The following is a 23,572-nucleotide window of genomic DNA, read 5'->3' as shown; positions in this document are numbered from 1 at the left end:
CAAAATGTATAAAAATGGCCTTTTATAAAATCTGACAATGTGCACTTTAACCACGTGATTTTTTTTCTATTACAAATCTCAAATTGTGAAGTAGAGAGGCAAATAAATAAATGATGGGTCATCGTCCCAAACATTATGGAGGGCACTGTGTGTCCTCACCAGAGAGGCACCCTGCCCCCTCTTTTTTCTGTATTTGTATCACAGGTGTAGCATCTATGTTCTTAAATTACGGAGTTGCTGGTCCTGTCCTTCACTCAGCCACCTTTCTGTTATGGCTATGATATCCCACTCCTCTGAGCCAATCCAAGCCCTGAGTTTGTCTGCCTTTCCTGTTAACCCCCTTACGTTGAAATAAATACAATTTAGACCACCGGTCTTTCCTCTCTTTACCATGCGCTTGCTTATCCTGTCTGCTAATCTTGTTTTCCTTGAGTACTATATTTTCCCACAACCTCACATTTGCTTCCTTTCTGCTCTGGAATACTCCAGCCTGCCAATCTAGTTTAAATCCTTCTGAATCGCACTAGTGTATGTCCCTCCCAGGACATTAGTCATCCTCCACTTCAGCTGCAACCTGTCTCTTGTACAGAACACCTCTGACCCAATGATCCAAAAATGTAAACCGCTCCACCAGCTCTTTAGCTATGTATTCATTCAGTCTATCCTGCTATTGCTGTTCTCGTGGACTATTCCCAGAGATTATGTCCCATGTGGTCCTGTTTTCTAACCACTTTCCCAACACTTTATATTCACTCTGCAGGACCTCATCCCTTTTCCTACCTGTGTCCTTGGTGCTGAAGTGCACAACCACCTGTGGCTGCTCAACCTACACCTTAATAATGTTCTGCAGTATCTTTAGATTTCCTGGACCCTGGTACCAGGAAGGCAACGCACCATCCTGGAGCTTTTTTTGTGGCCAAATACATCTCCTGTCTGTTCTGCTAACCAATGAGTCTCCTATCACAATCTCCCTCTGACTCGACCCTTTCCAAGTTTCTCAGAGCCAGGCCTTTTGCTGCAGACCTGAATGCTGGTCACCCTCCCAACAGCATCTAAAAGGGTATACAGTAAAAACCCGTTTTAATTGACCACGGGGGGAGGTCGGGTCTGTTATTGCCGATTGTCCAGTATAATCTATTAAGGGATTATCATTGTATAAATAGTAGGAACAAATAACTACAGTTGCTGGTTAATATACAAAAGTGCTGTAGTGATTCAGCGGGTCAGGCAGCATCGCTGGAGAACACGGATCGGTGACATCTCGGGTCCAGACCCTTCTTCAGACTCTTGGTCTGGAACGGGACTCGGAAACCAGGTGAGGCGATAGCTGTGGGAGAAGCGTGGATCGGCGCAGTCATTGGTTGCATACTGCAGGCGGCAGGAGTACAGGCAAGGGTTGACAGTGGTGGTGGCCACGGCGTGGGCGTGATGACAGGAGTGGCATGTGAGGCGGCACTGGTAGCCCAGCCTGGCAGTGAAGGTCGGTGGGTCGGTATGCTGTAAACGAAATCCGCTATAAAGAATTCCGTAACAACAAGGGTTTACTGTACTTGGAGGGAATTGGCCACAGGGGATTCAATAGACAATAGGTGCAGGAGTAGGCCATTCGGCCCTTCGAGTCAGCACCTCCATTCAATATGATCATGGCTAATCATCCCCAATCAGTATCCCATTCCTGCCTTCTCCCCATATCCCCTGACTCTGCTATCTTTAAGAGCTCTATCCTGCTCTCTCTTGAAAGCATCCAGAGAGCATGCCTCCACTGCCCTCTGAGGCAGAGAATTCCACAGACTCACCACTCTGTGAGGAAAAAGTGCTTCCTCATCTCCGTTCTAAATGGCTTACCCCTTATTCTTAAACTGTGGCCCCTGGTTCTGGATTACCCAACATCGGGAACATGTTTCCTGACTCTAGCGTGTCCAAACCCTTAACAATCTTATATGTTTCAATGAGATTCCCTCTCATCCTTTTAAACTCCAGTGTACACGCCCAGCTGCTCCATTCTCTCAGCATATGACAGTCCCGCCATCCTGGGAATTAACCTTGTAAACCTACACTGCACTCCCTCAATAGCAAGAATGTCTCTCCTCAAATTAGGGGACCAAAACTGCACACAATACTCCAGGTGTGGTCTCACTGGGGCTCTGTACAGCTGCAGAAGGACCTCTTTGCTCCTATATTCAATTCCTCTTGTTATAAAGGCCAACATGCCATTCGCTTTCTTCACTGCCTGCTATACCTGCATGCTTACTTTTATAAAAACAAGACCTAACTTTTTCTTACCGTCACCCTATGCTTGGCCTTCTCGCCAAAGCCCCTCCAGCCAATGCCTCAACACATCTGCAAATTACAACTCTTGCACCTTTATAACACTGCCTGTCCCAGAACGCAGCTCCCAATAGGCTCCTCTATTTCTTGACTCTTTGTAGGATGCTGTGATTCAGAATGGGCTAATCAAACTGCATCTGCAATTCCTTTCCACATAGTGCTTTTTTTAAACCTTACTGCTGCTCTGCTTTGCCTCCTGGCTTGAAAATCTCCGATGCAGGCAAAAAGGATTAATGTGGACATCATGGACATGGTGGGCTGAAAGGGAGTATTCCTGTGCTGTGTGATTCTATAACTTGCCTCTTTATAAATTGGTCCTGTAGTTGGCCTGAAATTAAGGCGGACAGGAGAGCTCTTCAGAGCATCATCCACAGAGAGCAGAAGATCATTGGGACACCGCTACCAGCCTTGGAGGGCATCTACCGCACACGATGCTTCAGGAAGGCCGTCAGCATTCACAAAGAATCCTCACACCCCTGTAATGGACTGTTCGAACTACTTCCTTCTGGCAGACGTTACAAGGCCTTCTACGTCCGCACCTCCAGACTCAGGAACAGCTTCTTTCCCAGAGCTATAGTGGCTCTGAACCGGCCCTGCTGAGTGCCCCCCAGCCCCCATGGACTGTCTCCCTCGGATGGTCACGTCGCACAGACACATCTGCACTTTAGTCTGTTTTGACTATTTTACTGTTGTAATGTTCTTTGTACAAACCATGTTCTCGGGATATCTAAAACTAAATTTTAGTAGCTACTTAAGTTATGATGTCGGTTGGAAGCTGCATACCCAAATCTCGTTGCACTTATGTGCAATGACAATAAAAGATATTATTATTATTATTATTATTAATAAAACCACCAATTTTCCTATTTCTAGCTCAGACTTTGCAAGAATCCGTTAAGCTTTCTTAAAAACTCAAATGAAGAAATTATAAACTAGATATTTGCTATACTTTCTTTATCTATTATTGTACAATATATATCAACACATTTCAGTCATTGGTATTAAAAAGCAATTTGGGGATCTTTTCGTAGCGAAAAGCCAACTGCCACTCGGTACCCAGACTGCACAATTACGAAGTACCAAGTTTTTCTTGATTTTGATGATAAATAGGTTATTGGAGTTCACAAGGACGTTGTTTTTATTTTACACTCTTGTCCATTAAAGCTGAGGTGCTGCAGTAAAGACCCCGACTCCGCCTCGTACGCTGAGGGCAGTGATATCCTACGAGCAGCGCACGTCGCTGGCTCTGTGCCCAGAGGGCGGCCAGTAGTGAGGCCACACGATGGAAAGGCAGCCAAGCTCTCGGCGGCATTAATACTTTGCGCCGAGTCCCGGGGCAAGATGAGCCTACGCATTTTGCTCCTGGCATCCTTAGCACCCATCGTTCGCACTGAAGGTAAGAGTTGAACAAGAAAGCAGCGCTGGCTACACGGTTGACTGAAGACAAAGGGGAAGTTTGCCTTTGTTCGTGTTGATTGACGCCCCCGGTATCTAATTAAACAAACGGACTACAATGCCATGGACCAATGAGAGTCCAAGTAAATGAGAGATTTTGAATAGTTGAAGCAGTGTTTTAAACTTTGCTCATTGGAAGGAGGGGTGCATGGTAACACTTGTTTGTGCCATGGCATTGTTGTCCAACCGATCTTCTCACGCAGTAGCTGGAGGTGGATCAACCGCTCATCAAAGGCACTGGCCGACCACTGATTTGATGGCATCATTTCTACCTAGTGCTTCACAACACCCCCGTCCCGACCTCGCCGCTCCCACACTTCTGACCCGTTTCTTCCTCGCTTTATTGTGTTTCAATATGCAGGCAACTTTGGGAAGTATTTTCCATCAGCCTGGGGATTCCTAGATGCGTCTCTATTGCAAGACTTTATACACACAGGCAATTTAATTTGAGTAAAACACAAAGTGCTGGAGTAACTCAGCGGCTCAAGCAGCATCTCTGGACGACATGTTTTGCGTCGGGACCCTTTCTAAAGACCCCAGTCGCTTATCCATGTCCCCCACAGATGTTACCTGAACTATTTATTTCATCCTGTTCTTTGTGTTATGCTCATGATTCCAGCATCTGCCGATACTTTGAACAATAAGTTTTATGCCATCTCCCGGCATTCCTCTACTTCTGGCTTAGTATGGGTATGATGACACCTTCCCGAAGCCTGAACTATACTGGAAAGAGTGAGCTGACTCGTTCCATTGGGCTACTTTAATCGCATTAATTGCGAATTGCATGAAATAACGAGAGAGGTCAAGGAGTTAAGATTACCATAACGGTGGGAGGGTTCAGATAACGATACATTACAACTGCAGTGAAAACTCATGTTCGTGGAGCTAACAACTAGGATAAGTATCAAACATTGTCGGGGTAGATAGTTGATCAGTGGTAAAGCAGCATTTTGTTACTACGGCGCCAGGGGTTTCATCTAAATAAGTAGGGGAAGTAACATGGTGGAATCATCAACTCTCGTTTAATTAATGGCAAATAACGCTCAACTTGATGCAATGTAACAAAATGCATCACGTCGTTCTTAACGGCAAATGGATACTCAATATACACAACACTGCTTGCATCTAACATACAAACAGCCCACAGAACAATAACAATCCACATATGCAACACTTTCAATGAACTATATACAAACTCGTGAATGCCAATCAGATATTTACGAGCTGGAAAGTAAATGAACCAACAGATTTCTTGAATCTGCAATTAACGGCAAATGTGTTTTTATTTTTAACAACTCGAGTTCCACCTTGATTCCGCGAAGTTGCCTCCACCTGCAGGCTAAGTGTTATCTGTGCAGCTTTTGGTCCACTGTTGCCACTGATCCATATCCTACCAAGCTAAAGTTGTGACCCAATCCTGTAACTCAAATTTAGGCTCATCCTGCCCATGAATTTGATATGAACTTGCTAAAGTTGATTGGAGTAGGTGGTTTGCGGGCAAAGTGATGCCCTGATAGTGAGATGCTTTTAAAAGAGTGAAAGAAACAGTTTAGGACATGTATGTTCCCATGAGAGGGAAGGACGTCTGAATGATGAGAGAAATTGAGACTCTGGTTGGGGAAAATGGAGGCGTGGTATAGGCCGATGAGATGAACCTGTGACTAGTTCTCAGGGTTCGGTGCCGATCCCATTACTGTTTGTGTAGGAAGGAACTGCAGATACTGGTTAACACTGAAGATGGACACAAAATGCTGGAGTAACTCAGCAGGGCAGGCAGCATCTCTCAATAAAAGGAATGGGTGGCATTTTTGGTTGCGACCCTTCTTCAGACTGAGAGTCAGGGGAGAGGGAGACAGAGATATGGAAGGGTAAGGTATGAAAATGTGACATCAAAGGGGATGAAGATCAAGCAAAGTGAAATATGAGGTGCTGTCCAAGCGAAATATAAAGTGCTGTACCTCCAATTTGCATTGGCCCTCTGACAGTGGAGGAGGTGCAGGACAGAAAGATTATCATGTGTCCCTTTACCTCCGCCATCGACTCTGTCCAAGGACCCCTAATAGTCCTTTCAGTTGAGGCAGAGGTTCACCTGCACCTCCCCCAACCTCATCTACTGTCTCTGCTGTTCCAGGTGTGGACTCCTATATATCGGGGAGACCAAGTGCAGGCTCGGCGATCATTTTGCTGAACACATCCGCACAGTCTGCCCAAACCTACATGATCTCCTGGTTGCTAAACACTTTAACCTCCCTCCATTCCCAAACTGACCATGTTATAGGAAAGATGTTGTCAATTTGGGAAATGTTCGGAGAAGATTTACAGGGATGCTGTCGAGGGTCTGAGCTGTGGGGATTGGTAGAGCAGGTTGGGACTATTCCTTGGCATGCAGAAGGATAATGGGTGACTCAGGGGTGTGTAACGTTATGAAAGGGATAGATCGGGTAGACGCTCAGAATCTCTTGCACAGAGTAGGGGAGTCGAGATCTAGAGGACATAGGAGTTAAGGTGAAGGGGAAAAGATGTAATAGGAATCAAAGGGGTAATTTTTTCACAAAGGGTTGTTGGTGTATAGAATGAGTTTCCGGAGGAATGTAGTTGAGGCAGATACTATCACATGGTTAAGAAACATTTAGACAGGTATATGGATAGAGGGATGTGAGCCAATCGCAGGTAGGTGGATGGGACATGTTGGCCGGCGTGGGGAAGTTAGGCCGAAGAGCCTGCTTCCACGCTGTAAGACTCTAACTCTGTGAAAAGGAGTTAAAAGGGTGTCAGATAAAAAGAGGAGAGGAATGAAATATGGGTGGAAAGGAAGCGTGTCAGCGTCATGGAACCATACAGTATGGCCACACGCGCCTCAATCTGGCGCCTCAATCTGGCGCCTCTTGTATGTGGCTCAGTAGACTATTTCTGTACTCTTTGCTAATCGGGAACATGTTTGGGTGTGGCAATACATTACTGAACTATGTAAGAAAATAATTTCACTGTGGTGCAAATAAAAGCACCATTGAAAATGATTAGCATACGGGAGATCCTGCAGACCTTGGCAGACACAGAGCAAAACGGTTGCATAATGACATTTGGTCTCACCAATGCAAGTAAACATGCCACAGCGTGAGCACCAAATGCAGTGTAGGATTTTGGAGAGTTGCATGCGAATCTCTTGTCGCTGTAGGCTCTAGAAGGTGCAACTTCTCCTGCAGCTCATTTCCTTATCCTTCTCGCATCATTCCCAGATCACTATTTTATGGTTTTGTCTCCGGGATGGAAAATTTATCTTCAGCAGAATTGTGCTTGTGCTGGCCCACTTGAAAAATATCACAAACCCCCTGCAATTTGCATACCGGGCCAATATGATGTCTAGATAGATCAGTGGATGACGCAGTCAACCTAGGCCTGCACTTCTAGCACCCAGACCGCCAGGGGACCTATGCAAGGATTTTGTTTGTGGATTTTAGCTCTGCATTCAACACCATTGTGCCAGAGCTACTACACTCCAAACTCTCCTAGTTAACTGTGCCTGAACCCCTCTGTCAGTGGATTATCAACTTCCTGACAGACAGGAAGCAGCATGTGAGGCTGGGAAAGCATGTCTCTGACCAGTAGACACTCAGCATAGGAGCTGCGTATTCTCCCCTCGCCTTCGTTCTCTCTACACCAATGACTGCACCTCCACAGATTCCACTGTCAAGCTTTTCAAGTTTGCGGACGACACAACTCTGATTGGACTGATCCAGGATGGGAAGGAATCTGCCTACAGACAGTGACACAACTGGCGTCCTGGTGCCATCGCAACTACCTGGAGCTCAATGCTCTTAAGACAGTGGAATTGATTGTAGACTTTAGGAGAGCTTCCCCTCCCCTGCCCCCACTCACCATCAACAACACCACAGTCACATCTGTGAAGTCATAAGTTCCTTGGAACCATCATCTCCAGGGACCTTAAATGGGAGGCCACCATCGACTCCACAGTCAAAAAGGCCCAACAGAGGATGTACATCATGCAGCATCTGAGAAAACACAATCTGCCACAGGCATCGATGGTCCAGTTTTATATTGGCATCATAGAGTCTGTCCTCACCTTCTCCATCATGGTCTGGTTTAGCTCAGCCACCAAGTATGACATCCGGAGGCTGCAGCGCATCATTCGATCAGCCGAGAAGGTTGTTGGCTGCAACCTTCTCCCCATCGATGAACTGTCGACGAAGATCATCTCTGACCCCTCTCACTCTGGCCACAAACTCTTTGAATCACCCCCCTCTGGAAGGCGACTCCGGACTGTCAAAGCCGCCACAGCCAGACATAAAAACAGCTTATTTTTCCCCCCACGAGCAATAGCTCTACTCAACAGCCCAAAGTCTGTAGCCTCCTTTTGCTCTGGTATTTCACTTAATTCTTCACATGTTTAAATTATAATGTTTTATTTTTAATTGCCTACAGCATATCGTGGTGTTACTTGTGAGCAAAGCACCAAGGCAAATTCCTTGTATGTATACATATTTGGCTAAAAAAAACAATTATTCAATTGAATTGTAATGTCAGATCACTTTTTTGACGTCCTATATTCCAATGAACTCAGTGAAACAAAATACAGCATCAAATGGCCTTTAAAGTAAGTAAGTTTATTGACCAAGTATTCACATACAAGGAATTTGCCTTGTTGCTCCACCCACAAGTAACAACATGACATACAGTGACAGTTACGAATGACTCAGAAAACACTAAACATTAATTAGCAATGTTACAAAATTTTGAGATTTTAAAAATCAAGTCTGTAATTTATCCCATCAGATAAAGCATAAAAATAAGTTTAATTTGACACCTAATTCACTTTCATATCTCAAGTATTTAAAAAGTTATGGCCATTTTCATACTCGGAAATGAGCATCTTGTTCCCTATTGATTTTCTATGGACATAACAAAAAAGTTGTGATCGTGAACAGTCAAAAGCCCATAACTTTCTTAAAAATTAAGAGAACTGAATGAAATTTTCAGTTATCATAGATTGAAGCATTCTGAAACAAATATAAAATAATCTTACTTGGATGACCTGAAATTAAAGCATATAATTAGTTAGTTACCTAATTGTAGCTAATTTCAGACTTCAATTACTAGATCTAAACATCTATCCATTTCTTAATAAATGATTAACATTTTTAAATAGCCTAAATGTCCAAATAATATTCACAAATAATTCACAATAAAACATGATTTTTAAATCTCATTTACATTAATTTATAGGCCAAATGGAAGGAATTCAGTGTTCAATTGCTGTATATAAATGCCCATTTAAATCAGCTTTCCAGTGGGTCCCTGTGGAACGCGCTGGTGTAGAACGTTCACATTGCGGTAGATTTGTGCCCTCAAATGCCCAGAAAAATACTGCGCGATATAATGGGCCCAAAATGAGCTACTCGCAATATTAAACTTTGTATAACGGGATCTTTAGAAGCCCTTTTTAATGTAAAAATATACAACCTTCCTTCAGTTGTCTGCTTTATGAGACCCTGCGGTTGCTGGCGGTCGCGGGTTTAGAGATTGATTTTTAAACTACTATAACTATTATTCAAGGCCTTTAAACCTAATAATAGCTTTTGTGACGGGGTCTTCCAGCGATTTTTCGTTAATAATTAACTAGGCTGAACATCTTCGATTTGAACAGCCTAGAGAAAATCGCGTTTTAAACCCGCCCCCTCTAAACGGCGCCAAAATCGCGCACACCCGTAGCGGCAGATTTTCAAAGACGCTTCAGGTAGGCTTTGCAACATACCTACATTAATAATAATAAAACATTAATGATAAAACACCATTGATCAAGCATTGTGAACCAACAAAATACCAGATCAAAGAGTGGCTAAATGGTGATTGAGGCTATACTTTGTATTTCAATGTGGTTCAATAGCTGCCGTGAGTTTAACTTCTTGGCAGAATTCTTTAGCATTTCTTTGGTCTTAATTATAAAGTCACTTTTATTCTTGCTGTCTGTGCAGTAGACTTGCGAGAGAATGATGCCTTGAGGAATCCTACAATACAAATTGATAACAAATAATGCAGGAGCATTCTTTATAACTTGTATTTCTGGTCTTAGTATTGGCGTGTTAACTTGTTTCACAGTAGACTGAGAAATTCTAAATATACGTCAATGATATATAGTTTCATTGGAACGTTAATGGTCCACTGACTGAGTTCATTGTGTTAAACTCTCAGAAAAGTTTCAATCAGATGACACACCCATTTAAAGGTACTACTACAGAATAAAAGTTGAGCGTCTTTTATCTTTTCATTTCATCATCGAGATTATTTTTCAACATGTTGGACATAGAAAACATAGAAAAATAGGTGCAGGAGTAGGCCATTCGGCCCCTTCATGCCAGCACTGACATTCAATATGATCATCTAAAATCAGTACCCTGTCCCTGCTTTTTCCCCGTATCTCTTGATTCCTTCAGCCCTAAGAGCTAAGTCCAACTCTCTCTTGAAAACATCCAGTGAATTGGCCTCCACTGCCTTCTGTGGCAGAGAATTCCACAGATTCACAACTCTCTGGGTGAAAACATTTTTCCTCATCTCGGTCCTCAATGGCCTACCCCTTATTGTTAAACTGTGACCCATGGTTCTGGACTACCCCAACATCGGAAACATTTTTCCTGCATCTAGCCTGTCAACTCTTTTAAGAATTTTATTTTATATGTTTCTATAAGATATCCTCTCATCCTTCTAAATTCCAGTGAATACAAGCCCAGTCGATCCATTTTTTCATCATATGTCAGTCCTGCCATACCAGGAATTAACCTGGTGAATCTACGCTGCACTCCCCCAATAGCAATAATATCCTTCCTCAAATTAGGAGACCAAAATTGCACACAATACTCCAGGTGCGGTCTCACCAGGGCCCCGTACAACTGCTGTAGGACCTCCTTGCTCCAAAACTCAAATCCTCTCGCAATGAAGGCCAACATGCCATTAGCTTTCTTCTCTGCCTGCTGTACCTGCATGCTTACTTTCAGTGACTGATGTACAAGCACACCCAGGTCTCGTTGCACCTCCCCTTTACCTAATCTGACACCATTCAGTTAATAATATACCTTCCTGTTCTTGCCACCAAAGTGGATAACCTCACATTTATCCATGTTATACTGCATTTGCCATGCATCTGTCCACTCATCCAACCTATCCAAGTCACACTGCAGCCTCATAGCATTCTCATCGCAGTTCACACTGCCATCCAGCTTTGTGTCATCCGCAAACTTGGAGTGTCACATTTAATTCCCTTGTCTAAATCATTAATATATATTGTAAATAACTGGGGTCCCAGCACTGAGCCTTGAGGCACCCCACTAGTCGCTGCCTGCCATTCTGAAAAGGACTTGTTAATTCCTACTATTTGCTTCCTGTTTGCCAACCAGTTTTCTATCCATGTCAATACCCTACCCCCAATACCATGAGCTCTAATTTTGCACACTAATCTCTTGTGTGGGACCTTGTCAAAGGTTTTTTTAAAGTCCAGATACAGCACATCCACTGACTCTCCCTTATCCATTATTCTGTATTTGTACCTTATCCCCATAGGTACCTCCCACCTCCCAACACACACTAACAAATGTAATATGTACAGTTATATTTACATCAAAATAAAATGTCCATGTATTTTTACAGGAATGAAATGAAACTTGGAGGTAGAGGCAGAGTGGTGCAGCTAGTAGTGCTGCTGCCACACAGTGCTAGATACCTAGGTTTGGGTGCTGTCTGGAGTTTGCTCATTCTCCCTGTGACTGTTTGGGATTGTTCTGGGTGCTCAGTTTTCCTTTGATATCCTAAAGACATGCGGATTTGTAGGTTAACTGGCTTCTGCAAAATTGCCCATAGTGTGCGCACTGACCTCCTTACCCCTCCTCCACTCTGCTTCCTCTCCCAGTTTGACCTGGTCACCCCTATTGAAATCTCCAAACTCATCAGCTCTTCCAAACCCACTACCTGCTCCCTCGACCCTCTCCCCACTCCCCTGCTGAAGTCCTGCCTCCCCGTTCTCTGCCCCTACCTCACTAATCTCTTCAACTCCTCATTGTCCCAAGGAATTGTCCCCTCCGCTTTCAAAACTGCTGCCGTTACACCAATCTTAAAGAAACCTGGTCTTGATCCCTCCTCTCTCATTAACTACCGCCCAATCTCAAACCTCTCCTTTCTTTCAAAAACCCTGGAGCGTATCGTTGCGTCGCAACTTCATTCCCACCTCCTTGCGTATAACCTACTTGAACCCCTCCAATCTGGCTTTCGCCCCCTCCATAGCACAGAAACTGCTCTCCTCAAAGTCCTCAACGACCTCCTCACCTCTGCTGACACTGGTTCCCTCAACATCCTCATCCTCCTCGACCTGAGCGCAGCCTTCGATACAGTGAACCATAACATCCTGCTCACCAGACTCAAAGACCTCGGCATTGAAGGCTCTGCACTCAGCTGGCTCCGTTCCTACCTTTCCAACAGATCCCACTTCATCTCTCTCCACAACCACACCTCTGCTACAGCCGCAGTCACTCAAGGCGTTCCCCAAGGCTCCGTACTCGGCCCCCTCCTCTTCATCATCTACATCCTCCCCCTTGGTCAGATACTCCGCCACTTCAATCTGGACTTCCACTGTTACGCTGATGACACCCAGATCTACCTCGGCACCAAATCCCCCCCCGACCCCCCCCCTCTCCCATATCAACTCCTGTTTGTCAGCTATAAAAACCTGGATGCAACATAATTTCCTCAAACTCAACAGCGATAAGACAGAATTCCTCCTCATAGGCTCCAAAGCCACACTCAGCAAAATCAATAACCCCACTCTCACCATCGACGGCTCCACTGTCTCCCCATCTCCCCAGGCCCGCAACCTTGGCGTCATCTTTGATTCCACCCTCTCCCTTGAGCCTCACATCCGCCATGTCATTAAAACCTCCTTCTTTCATCTCCGCAACATCGCCAAACTCAGACCCTCTCTCACACCGCCTGCTGCTGAAAGACTCATCCATGCCTTCATCTCCTCCCGACTGGACTATTGCAACTCACTTCTCCTTGGCATCAGCTCCACCTACATCAACCGACTCCAACTGGCCCAGAACGCAGCCGCCCGACTCATCACCCACACCAAATCCTGGCATCACATCACTCCAGTCCTCAAAAAACTTCACTGGCTTCCCATCTCCCACCGGATCACCTACAAAATCCTGGTCCTCACCTACAAAGCCCTCCACCATCTGGCCCCCCCATATCTCACTGACCTCCTCTCCCCCTACCAACCCTCACGGTCCCTCAGATCCACATCAGCCGGTCTCCTCTCCATCCACAAGTCCAACCTCCGCAGTTTTGGGGACAGAGCCTTCTCCAGGGCAGCTCCCAGGCTCTGGAACTCCCTCCCCCAACTGATCCGCAATTCCGTGTCCCTCACCATCTTCCAGTCCCGCCTCAAGACCCATCTCTTCACCTCTGCCTATCCTTAGCCCCACGTCCCCGTCCCTTTTCATCTGTGCATTAATTGCCTCATATTGTGTTTTGTATTGTATTCTGTCTTTACTTTGTGTACTAGTCATGTTTCTACTATTTATTTCATTCCCCTTACATGTTTTTCCTCTACATGCTCAATTTTTGTAAGGTGTCCTTGAGACTCTTGAAAGGCGCCCATAAATAAAATTTATTATTATATTATTATTATTAGGGAAAATCAGTGTGAACAGATGATCGATGGTCGGCATGGACCAGGTGGGCTGAACAGCCTGTTTCCATGCTGTATCTTTCAATCAATTTCCATTGAGTCAAATCTAGTCTACTGCATTTGGTGCTCTTGATGTGGCCTCCTTTAAATCGGCAATTCCAAGTGTGGACCGTTTTCATCAAACAGTTGTGCTCCGTCTGCCAAGGTGTTGTATATGAATGCGCGAAGTATAAGAAATAAAGTGAACGAGCTTGAGGCTCAGTTAGAAGTTGGCAAGGATGATGTTGTGGGAATTACAGAGACATGGCTGCAAGAGGGCCAGGGCTGGGAACTGAATATTCAAGGGTATACCTCCTATTGAAAAGACAGACGGGTGGGCAGAGGGGGTGGGTAGCTCTGTTGGTGAGTAATGAAATTCAGTCCCTTGCAAGGTGTGACATTGAAACAGGAGATGTGGAGTCAGTATGGATGAACTAAGGAATTGTAAGGGTAAAAATACTCCAATGGGTCTTATCTACAGGCCCCCAAACAGTAGCCTGAACATAGGGTGCAAGTTGAATCAGGAGTTTAAATTGGCATGTAGCAAAAGTAATGCTGTGGTTGTTATGGGAGATTTCAACATGCAGGTAGACTGGGAAAATCAGGTTGGTACTGGACCCCAAGAAAGGGACTTTGTAGAGTGCCTTTGTGATGGATTCTCAGAACAGCTTGTATTGGAGCCTACCAGGGAGAAGGCAATTCTGGATTTAGTGTTATGTAATGAACCGGATTTGATAAAGGAACTTGAGGTTAATGACCCATTAGGAGGTAGTGACCATAATATGGTCAGGTTTAATCTACAATTGGAGAGGGAGAAGGGTAGATCGGAGGTGTTAGTGTTGCAGTTGAATAAAGGGGACCATGGGGCCATGAGGGAGGAGCTGGCCAAAGTTGACTGGAAAGATACACTAGCACGGATGACAGTGGAACAACAATGCCACGTATTTTTAGGAATAATACAGAAGGTGCCGGATCAGTTCATTCCTAGGAGGAAGAACGATTCCAAGGGGAGAAAGGGATGACCATGGCTGACAAGGGACGTCAGGGACAGTATAAAAATAAAAGAAAAGAAGTACAACGTAGCAAAGATGAGCGGGAAGCAAGAGGATGAGGTAATGTTTAAAGAGCAACAGAACATAACTAAAAAGTCAATACGAGGAGAAAAGATGAGGTACGAAGATAAGCTAGCCAAGAATATAAAGGAGGGTAGTAAAAGCTTCTTCAGGTATGTGAAGAGGAAAAAAAAAAGTTGGGCACTTGAAGACCGAAAAAGGTGAATTTATTATGGGGAACAAGGAAATGGCAGATGAGTTGAACAGGTACTTTGGATCTGCCTTCACTAAGGAGGACACAAACAATCTTCCTGATATAGTAGTGGCCAGAGGATCTGGGGTGACGGAGGAACTGAAGGAAATCCACATTAGTCAGAAAATGGTGTTGGGTAGACTGATGGGACTGAAGGCTGATAAATCCACAGGGCCTGATGGTCTGCATCCCAGGGTACTTAAGGAAGTGGCTCTAGAAATCATGGATGCATTGGTGATAATTTTCCAATGATCTACAGACTCAGGATCAGTTCCTGTGGATTGGAGGGTAGCTAATGTTATCCCACTTTTTAAGAAAGGGGTGAGAGAGAAAACAGGGAATTATAGACCAGTTAGCCTGACATCGATGGTGGGGAAGATGCTGGAGTCAATCATAAAAGAAGAAATAGCCGCACATTTGGATAGCAGTAACAGGATCGGTCCGAGTCAGCATGGATTTACAAAGGAGAAATCATGCTTGACTAATCTTCTGGAATTTTTTGACGATGTAACTAGGAAAATGGACAAGGAACAGTCAGTGGATGTAGTGTACCTGGACTTTCAGAAAGCATTTGATAAGGTCCCACATAGGAAATTAGTGGGCAAAATTAGGGCACGTGGTATTGGGGGTAGAGTGTTGACATGGATAGAAAATTGGTTGGCAGACAGGAAACAAAGAGTAGGGATTAACGGGTCCCTTTCAGAATGGCAGGCAGTAACTAGTGGGGTACCGCAAGGCTCAGTGCTGGGACCGCAGCTATTTACAATATACATCAATGATTTGAATGAAGGGATTCAAAGTAACATTAGCAAATTTGCAGATGACACAAAGCTGGGTGGCAGTGTGAATGGTGAGGAGGATGCTGTGAGAATGCAGGGTGACTTGGACAGGTTGGGGGAATGGGCAGATGCATGGCAGATGAAGTTTAATGTGGATAAATGTGAGATTATTCACTTTGGTATCAAAAACAGGAAGGCAGATTAATGGCGTCAAGTTGGGAAAAGGGGAAGTACAACGGGATTTGGGTGTCCTTGTTCATCAGTCTATGAAAGTCAGCATGCAGGTACAGCAGGCAGTGAAGAAAGCGAATGGCATGTTAGCCTTTATAACAAGAGGAGTCGAGTATAGGAGCAAAAAGGTCCTTCTGCAGTTGTACAGAGCCCTAGTGATCCACACCTGGAGTATTGTGTGCAGTTTTGGTCCCCTAATTTGAGGAAGGACATTCTTGCTATTGAGGGAGTGCAGTGTAGGTTTACAGGGTTAATTCCCGGGATGGCGGGACTGTCATAGGCTGAGAGAATGGAGCGGCTGGACTTGTACACTCTGGAGTTTAGAAGGATGAGCGGGGATCTTTTGAAACATATAATATTGTTATGGGTTTGGACACGCTAGAGGCAGGAAACAGGTTCCCGATGTTGGGGGCGTCCAGAACCAAGGGCCACAGTTTAGGAATAAGGGGTAAGCCATTTAGAACGGAGTCAAAGAAACATTTTTTCGCACAGAGAGTTGTGAGTCTGTGGAATTCTCTGCCTCAGAGGGCGGTGGAGGCCGGTTCTGTGGATACTTTCAAGCGAGAGCTAGATAGGGCTCTTACAGATAGCAGAGTCAGGGGATATGGGGAGAAGGCATGAACGGAGTACTGATTGGGGATGATCAGCCATGATCACATTGAATGGCGGTGCTGGCTGAAAGGGCCAAATGGCCTCCTCCTGCACCTATTGTTTGCTGAATCTCCCAGTTGTGAACCATTTTAACCTCTTCCCATACTGAAAATTTGATACTGCTGAAAAGAGTAGAGAGGATTTATGAGGATGTTGCCAGGACTTGATGGTCTGAGCTAAATGAAGAGACTAGGGCAAGCTACGTCTTTATTTCTTGGAACACAGGAGGCTGAGGGGTGATCTTGCAGAGGTGCATAAAATCATGAGGTGAATTGAACAGAGTGTTACCCAGAGTAGGGGGATTAAGAAACAAAGGACATAAGATTAAGGTGAGAGGGGAAAGATTTAATAGGAACCGGAGGGGCAGCTTTTTCACTCGGTGGGTGGTGGGTATATGGAATCAGTTGCCAGAGGAGGTAGTTGAGGCAGGTACAATAACAACATTTAAAATACACTTTGACAGGTACGTGAAAGGTTTAGATTGATATGTGCCAAATGGGATGTGGTATCTTGGTCGGCATGGATAAGTTGGGCCGATTGGCCTAACTGTGCTGCATCACTCTATGATTACAGTGGAGATACTAGGTTTGATGAACAACAGTTTAGTCAACTTGGTAGCTTTTAAGATGCATTATAATGGAGTAAAGGTGGCATGACTCTGTATAGGGAGGTAATTGCAAAGGTAAGGGGTTTATAAACTGAGGCATGGTCAGCAAAGATGCAATTTATGCAATATATGATTTTGGCCTTTCATGCCCATGCCAAATATGCCCAATAACTTTAATCCTAATTTCTTGGAGTGTGAATAATAATAATAATAATAATAATAATAATAATATCTTTTATTGTCATTGCCCATAGGTGCAACGAGATTTGGTATGCAGCTTCCATCCGATGTCATAACTTAAATAACTAATAAAATTTAGATTTAGATACCCCGAGAAACATGATTTATAAAAGAACTGTAAAACAGTCAAACAGTCAAACAGTCTAAAGTGCAAATGTGTCTGTGCCGGGTCGATGTGCGACGTGACCATCCGAGGGAGACGGTTCATGGGGGAGGGGGGCACTCAGCAGGGCCGGTTCAGAGCAGCTATAAGCTCTGGGGATGAAGCTGTTCCTGAGTCTGGAGGTGCGGGCGTAGAAGGCCTTGTAGCGTCTGCCGGAACGTAGGAGTTCGAACAGTCCATTACAAGGGTGTGAGGAATCTATGTGGATGTTGACGGCCTTCCTGCGGCACCGTGTGTAGTAGATGCCCTCCAAGGCTGGTAGCTGTGTCCCAATGATCTGTGCTCTGTGGACGACGTGCTGAAGAGCTCTCCTCTCCGCCTCCCTGCAGCTGAGATACCACACAGAGATGCCATACGTTAATATGCTCTCTGTGGTGCAGCGGTAGAAGGTTGTCAGCAGCTGTTGGGGCAGACCAGTCTTTTTCAAAGTTCTCAGGAAGAACAGTCGTTGCTGTGCCTTCTTGACCAGCGCAGCGGTGTTGGTGGACCATGTGAGGTCCTCTGAAATGTGAGTGCCCAGAAACTTAAAGCTGGACACTCTCTCCACACTGTCCCCGTAAATGGAGATTGGGGCGTATTCTCCATTATGGGACCTCCTGAAGTCGATAATCAGCTCCTTGGTCTTGGAGGTGTTTAAGGACCAGTCCGCCAGGTTCTGCACCTCCGCTCTGTAGTTTGTTTCATCACCGTTGTGTGCTCTGCAAACTTGACGGTGGTGTTGGTGTCGAATGCAGGAACACAGTCGTGTGTGAAGAGGGAGTAGAGCATGGGGCTCAGTACACAGCCCTGTGGTGTGCCGGTGCTCAGGGTGATAGTGGAGGACAGGTGCGGGCCCAGTCTCACTGCCTGCGGTCGCTCCGTCAGACAATTCAGGATCCAGTCGCATATCGGCGAGCTGAGTGAGGCCTAGCTGATGAAGTTTGGTGGTGAGTTTGGTGGGGATGACTGTGTTGAAGGCAGAGCTATAGTCTATGAAGAGCATCCTCACGTACGTGCCCTGTCTTTCCAGGTGAGTCAGGACAGTGTGAAGAGCCAGAGAGATGGCATCCTCTGTGGATCTATTTGCCCTGTATAAATAAGTAATTGGTAATAAGTAAGCAATATAAGTAATTGGGGGTGTTTTCTGATGAACTGATTAATTGATTAATTTTGAAAAAAATGAATAGTCATTAATTAATCACATTGCCACTGCGATTAATTTTCAAAAATCATGTTTTCATGACTTTCAAATTAAAACTCATTCCTTCTTGGCGAATTGGCCTTTATTTCACAAATGTAAACCTACTTTAGACTGTCAAAGATCTCAATAAACATAAGGTCTCAATGGTCTCATTACGCAATGCTGTGCGCAGTTTCGTGACAAAGAGGCCAGCAGCACTAAAACAAACTTCAGATTCAACAAAGCGACAAAAAATTGTCATGAGTGCTCTGAACATTTTTTCTCATTTCAAAATCTTCTAGATGTCTTGCGGGTGTGACTATGGGTATGTTGACTTCATTTTCTTGACTTGCTTTCTGGAGAGATTGGCATTGAGCTGTTATTAACTTTGCCTCACAGTGGGGTCAGCTTGATCACTATCTTCTTCACCATTGTCATCAAATGATTCATCGTCTTTGAGAACAGCTACATGGAAATGTCTCTCACCATTTTGGAAAGATCATTTTGGTGGAAACGCAAGTCGGGAATTTCAGGCAGCGTCATAATCCATTGGATCACCCAAGTACATGAGGAGTCGTGAAATACCTAAGTTTCTTCTCTGCTCAAACCTTATTTAATCAAATATTTTGTCAGCTTTGACTAAAGGGGCTGTCCCACTGCGGCGACCTAATTAGCGAGTTTAAAGGAGTTTGAAAAAGTGTCATGTTAAAGGACCTCCTTCGACTACGTTGAAGACTAGCTTCGACTAGCTTTGGGAAAATTGGGCACCGAGTAGTGGAGAGTGAAGACAACCTCCTTCGATCCCCTTCGACCTTCCTTCGACTATGTTGAAGACTATCTATGACTACCGACGTCTACCGTTGATTACCTACGAATAACATGCTGACCTACTACGACCTACTTCGACTAAACCTAAGTGGTGACCTTTTTTACTCGCGGGCATTTTTCAGCATGTTGAAAAATACAGTGCGACCTAGCTGAGGCCTCGAGTACGCGGGGGCTACTCTCGAGCATGAAGGAGGGTTACAAAGACCTTCTAGGACCTCATGTCACCATGCTGCGAGTATGAGTCGAGGGCAAAGTCTTCTAAACTCGCCAATTAGGTCGCCGCAGTGGGACAGCCATTTAAGTCGCAATCACGTCGTCCAAGGGCGAGGACACTCATTTCAATCAAATCCGGACTTCCAGCTAACTCGGATGCCTGCTACAACTCAATTTCAGATGGGAATACATAGATAGATTAAAACTCACTAAGCACAGTTGGAATTACACAGGGGTCGCGGAGCGTTTTTGAAAGTGGGGAGGCTGAGCGACCACTAATCACCGGCCTCGGGGGTACCCGGCGAGGGAGAGGAGCGACTGAGTGGTGGGAGGGTGTGGGACGGGGGCACCCCCCATCCCTTGGTAGGAACGTTTTGAAATTTGATGTATTAAAATCATGTTTTAATGCATGTTTTAGTGCATTCAGTGTTTTTTGTTTTAAGTATTTTTAAGATAATGTAGGGCCTACATGAGAGATTATTCTACAGGTAATTATTCTTTTAGTTATTGCTCGACCTCCAAAAAGTTTTGCCCAGAGCAGGTGAATCGAGGACCAGAGGACAGATTTAAGGTGAAGGGGAAAAGATTTCATAGGAATCTGAGGGGTAACGTTTTCCACACAAAGGGTGGTTGGTGCATCAAGCTGCCAGAGGAGGTAATTGAGGCAGGGACTATCCCAACATTTAAGAAACAGTTAGACTGATACATGGATAGGACAGGTTTGGAGGGATATGGACCAAAAGCAGGTAATGTAGCTGGGACATGTTGGCAGGTGTGGGCAAGTTGGGCCGAAGGGCCTGGTTTCATGTTGTATCACTCTATGACTACGTTATACCTCCACCATGCATGAATGCTTCAAAATCAAGTGGTCGAGATTTATTGTCATAAACTCAAGCATGAGCAAGTTACATAGAAACATAGAAAATAGGTGCAGGAATACGCTATTTGGCCTTTCAATATGATCATGGCTGATCATCTAAAATCAGTACCCCTTTCATGTTTTTTCCCCATACCCCTTGATTTTCCTAGCTCCAAAGGCTAAATTTAACTCTCTTGAAAACATCCAGTGAATTGGCCTCCATTGCCTTCTATGGCAGAGAATTCCACAGATTCACAACTCTCTGGGTGAAGTACGTTTTTCCTCATCTCAGTCCCAAATGGCCTACCCCTTATAACTGTGACCCCTGGTTCTGGATTCCCCCAACATGGGGAATATTTTTCCTACAGTTACAGTAACGGTGAAAATCTAGCACCTCAAAACCAGCACTTCCTCCAACATGGACCCATATCAATTCGCATATAGAGCCAACAGGTCAGTAGAAGACACAGTCAATCTGGCCATCCATCACACTCTGCAACACCTGGAAACCGCCAACACTTACGCCCGCACCCTGTTCATGGACTTCAACTCTGCATTCAACTCCATCAACCCGGTCAAACTCTTCCATAAATTAACGGACATGAACATTGACCCCTGCATCTGTCACTGGATCCATAGCTTCCTTTGGAACAGACAACAAAGGGTGAAGATACACAACACCACATCTCACCCTCTGCACCTCAGTACAGGAGCCCCTCAGGGCTGCGTCTTGTCACCCTGGTTATTCTCACTCTATACAAATCAACTCACATCCCAGTATAGTTCAGTCAAAATATACAAATACGCAGATGACACAACCATCATAGGTCTCATCTCTAACAACAACGAAACAGAATACCGCACTCAAACACACAAAGCAGTCACTTGGTGCACAGATAATAACCTCCTACTCAACACATCAAAAACCCATGAACTTATCATCGACCTTAGACGTAAGGCACAACCCAAGACCCCCCTACTCATCTCTGGCGAACCCATATCCACCACTGACTCATTCAAATTTCTTGGCACTCACATAAGCAATAACCTCAAATGGAAAACCAATTCAGATCACATTTATAAAAAAGCCAACCAAAGACTCTTCTTTCTCCGTCAGCTCAAGAAGTTCAGAGTGAGGAAACATCTCCTAATCCGATTTTACACAGCCATCATCCAAATCATGCTCACTTCATCAATAACAGTTTGGTACAGCAGTTTAGACACTCACTCCCGTAATAAACTACAGCGCATTGTCAACAAAGCATCCAAAATCATCAGCACCCCCTCCCATCAATAGAATCACTCAATCTCAAACGGTCCGTGTCAAGGGTGAAGAAAATCATTTCTGATCCCTCCCACCCAGCTCACCACATCTTCCACCTGCTGCTGCCCTCAGGGAGGCGCTACAGCTCACTGTCTGCCAAAACATCACGATTTAAAAACAGTTTCTATCCATATGCAATTCGAACTCTGAACTCTATGATAATATCACAAAGCCACCTCGTGCATGTACTGTATACTGTATGTTGTTTGTTTTATGTTATGTTTGACGGGAATCAGCTTATTGTGTAACATCCTGTACTGAATATGAATTCCACCAGCTTGACTGTGTGGTCATTAAATAATCTTGAAATCTTGAATCTTGAATTTCTTCCTGGATTTTTGTTCCAAACTTCATGACCATATCACAAAATTCTTTCTCTCATACTTGACATTTTCAGACTTTGTGCTTTCCAACTATTTTTGTTGTCCACACTTTTGGTCAAAGTTTTAAAATGTGTTGTAAGAGTTGTGAAATGTGCAATAACAAACTCGGGTGTTTTTATTGATTTCTTCTTGAAATGTGAAAGAATAGTTCCCGGATTTGTGCAGGATGAAATGCCAACTGCCGAGTTTGAATAACTGGGTCAAATTTGAAGGCATGTTTGTGTTCTAGATGATATTTGAATGGGGATGGCTTATATTTGAAAGTTGCTTCATAATGCTTCCACGTCACTAAATCCCCATTGTTTTAGTTCACAAGAAGGTTCCAACAAACGTCCGAATCCTTACCTAGAACATCAATCCAGTTATTTGACAATTTGCCGTTTGAAATTTTTCTGAACGCATTTAACTGATTAAATTAATCAATAAATGAATCAATAAATTTATCAATTAAAGAGCTGAGAAAAACATAAATATGATTATATTTATGTTTTTCTCAGCTCTTTAATTGATAAACGCTGAAAAAATACCAAATATTTATTTACAAAACAAGGAATTCTCGTACCATCCTACTCTTGTACTAGCCTTAGAAAAAAGAGAGTTTAGAAATGTAATCACTTTAGTCGATTAATCGTGGGTGATTATTCATTAATCACTTTTTTGATAAATAAGTGATGCATTAACAATTAGTTTTTTGAAGCCTTACTTTGAAAAGGTTTGAAATTTTGAAAATAACATTTCACTTTTATTCTTCATATGCATTTGTTGAACCCTGTAGATTTCTATGGGTGGTCGAAAGGTTTTTGGCACATTGGCGTTCATCAGGTGTTTGAGGTTATAGTATAGAGGTTGAGAGGTCATGTTGCAGTTGTATAAGACGACGGGAGGCCACATTTAGAGTATTGTGTTCAGTTCTAGGCACCGTGTTATACGAAATATGTTATCAAGCTGAAGGGTATAGAGAAGATTTATGAGGATGTTGCCAGGATTAGAGGGTCTGAGCTATGGGGTGAGGTTGAGTAGGCTGGGACTATTCCTTGTACAGGAGGATGAGGGGTCATCATGTATAAAATCACGAGAGGAATAGAACAGGTAGATGCACAGTCTCTTGCTCAGAGTAGGTGAATCGGGAACCAGAGGACATGGGTTTAAAGTGAAGGGGAAAAGATTGAATAGGAATCCGAGGGGTAACGTTTTCACACAAAGGCTGGTGGGTGTATGGAACAAGCTGCCAGAGGAGGTATTTGACCACCATCTGTAGAAGTTTGTAAGAGTCGTTGGCTACAAACTGAATGTTCTCAGTCTCCAAAGGAAGTAGAC

General features: G+C 44.2%; 1 protein-coding gene across 1 annotated transcript in view; it reads left to right on the top strand.

Annotated features, from left to right (window-relative positions):
* The first annotated feature begins 1,428 nt into the window (after nucleotides 1-1,428).
* LOC116981855 overlaps nucleotides 1,429-23,572 on the top strand; it is a 60,434-nt gene continuing 38,290 nt past the window's right edge. The window contains exons 1-2 of the mRNA XM_033035034.1: nucleotides 1,429-1,458; nucleotides 3,493-3,724. Of these exons, the coding sequence (XP_032890925.1) occupies nucleotides 1,429-1,458; nucleotides 3,493-3,724 (262 nt within the window). The remainder of the gene's footprint in view (nucleotides 1,459-3,492; nucleotides 3,725-23,572) is intronic.

The sequence above is a fragment of the Amblyraja radiata genome, chromosome 1 (genome assembly GCF_010909765.2).
Source record: "Amblyraja radiata isolate CabotCenter1 chromosome 1, sAmbRad1.1.pri, whole genome shotgun sequence".
NCBI classification, from domain to species: domain Eukaryota; kingdom Metazoa; phylum Chordata; class Chondrichthyes; order Rajiformes; family Rajidae; genus Amblyraja; species Amblyraja radiata.
The sequence above is the reverse complement of the archived record's forward strand: the minus strand, read 5'-3'. Positions and strand labels throughout refer to the sequence as shown.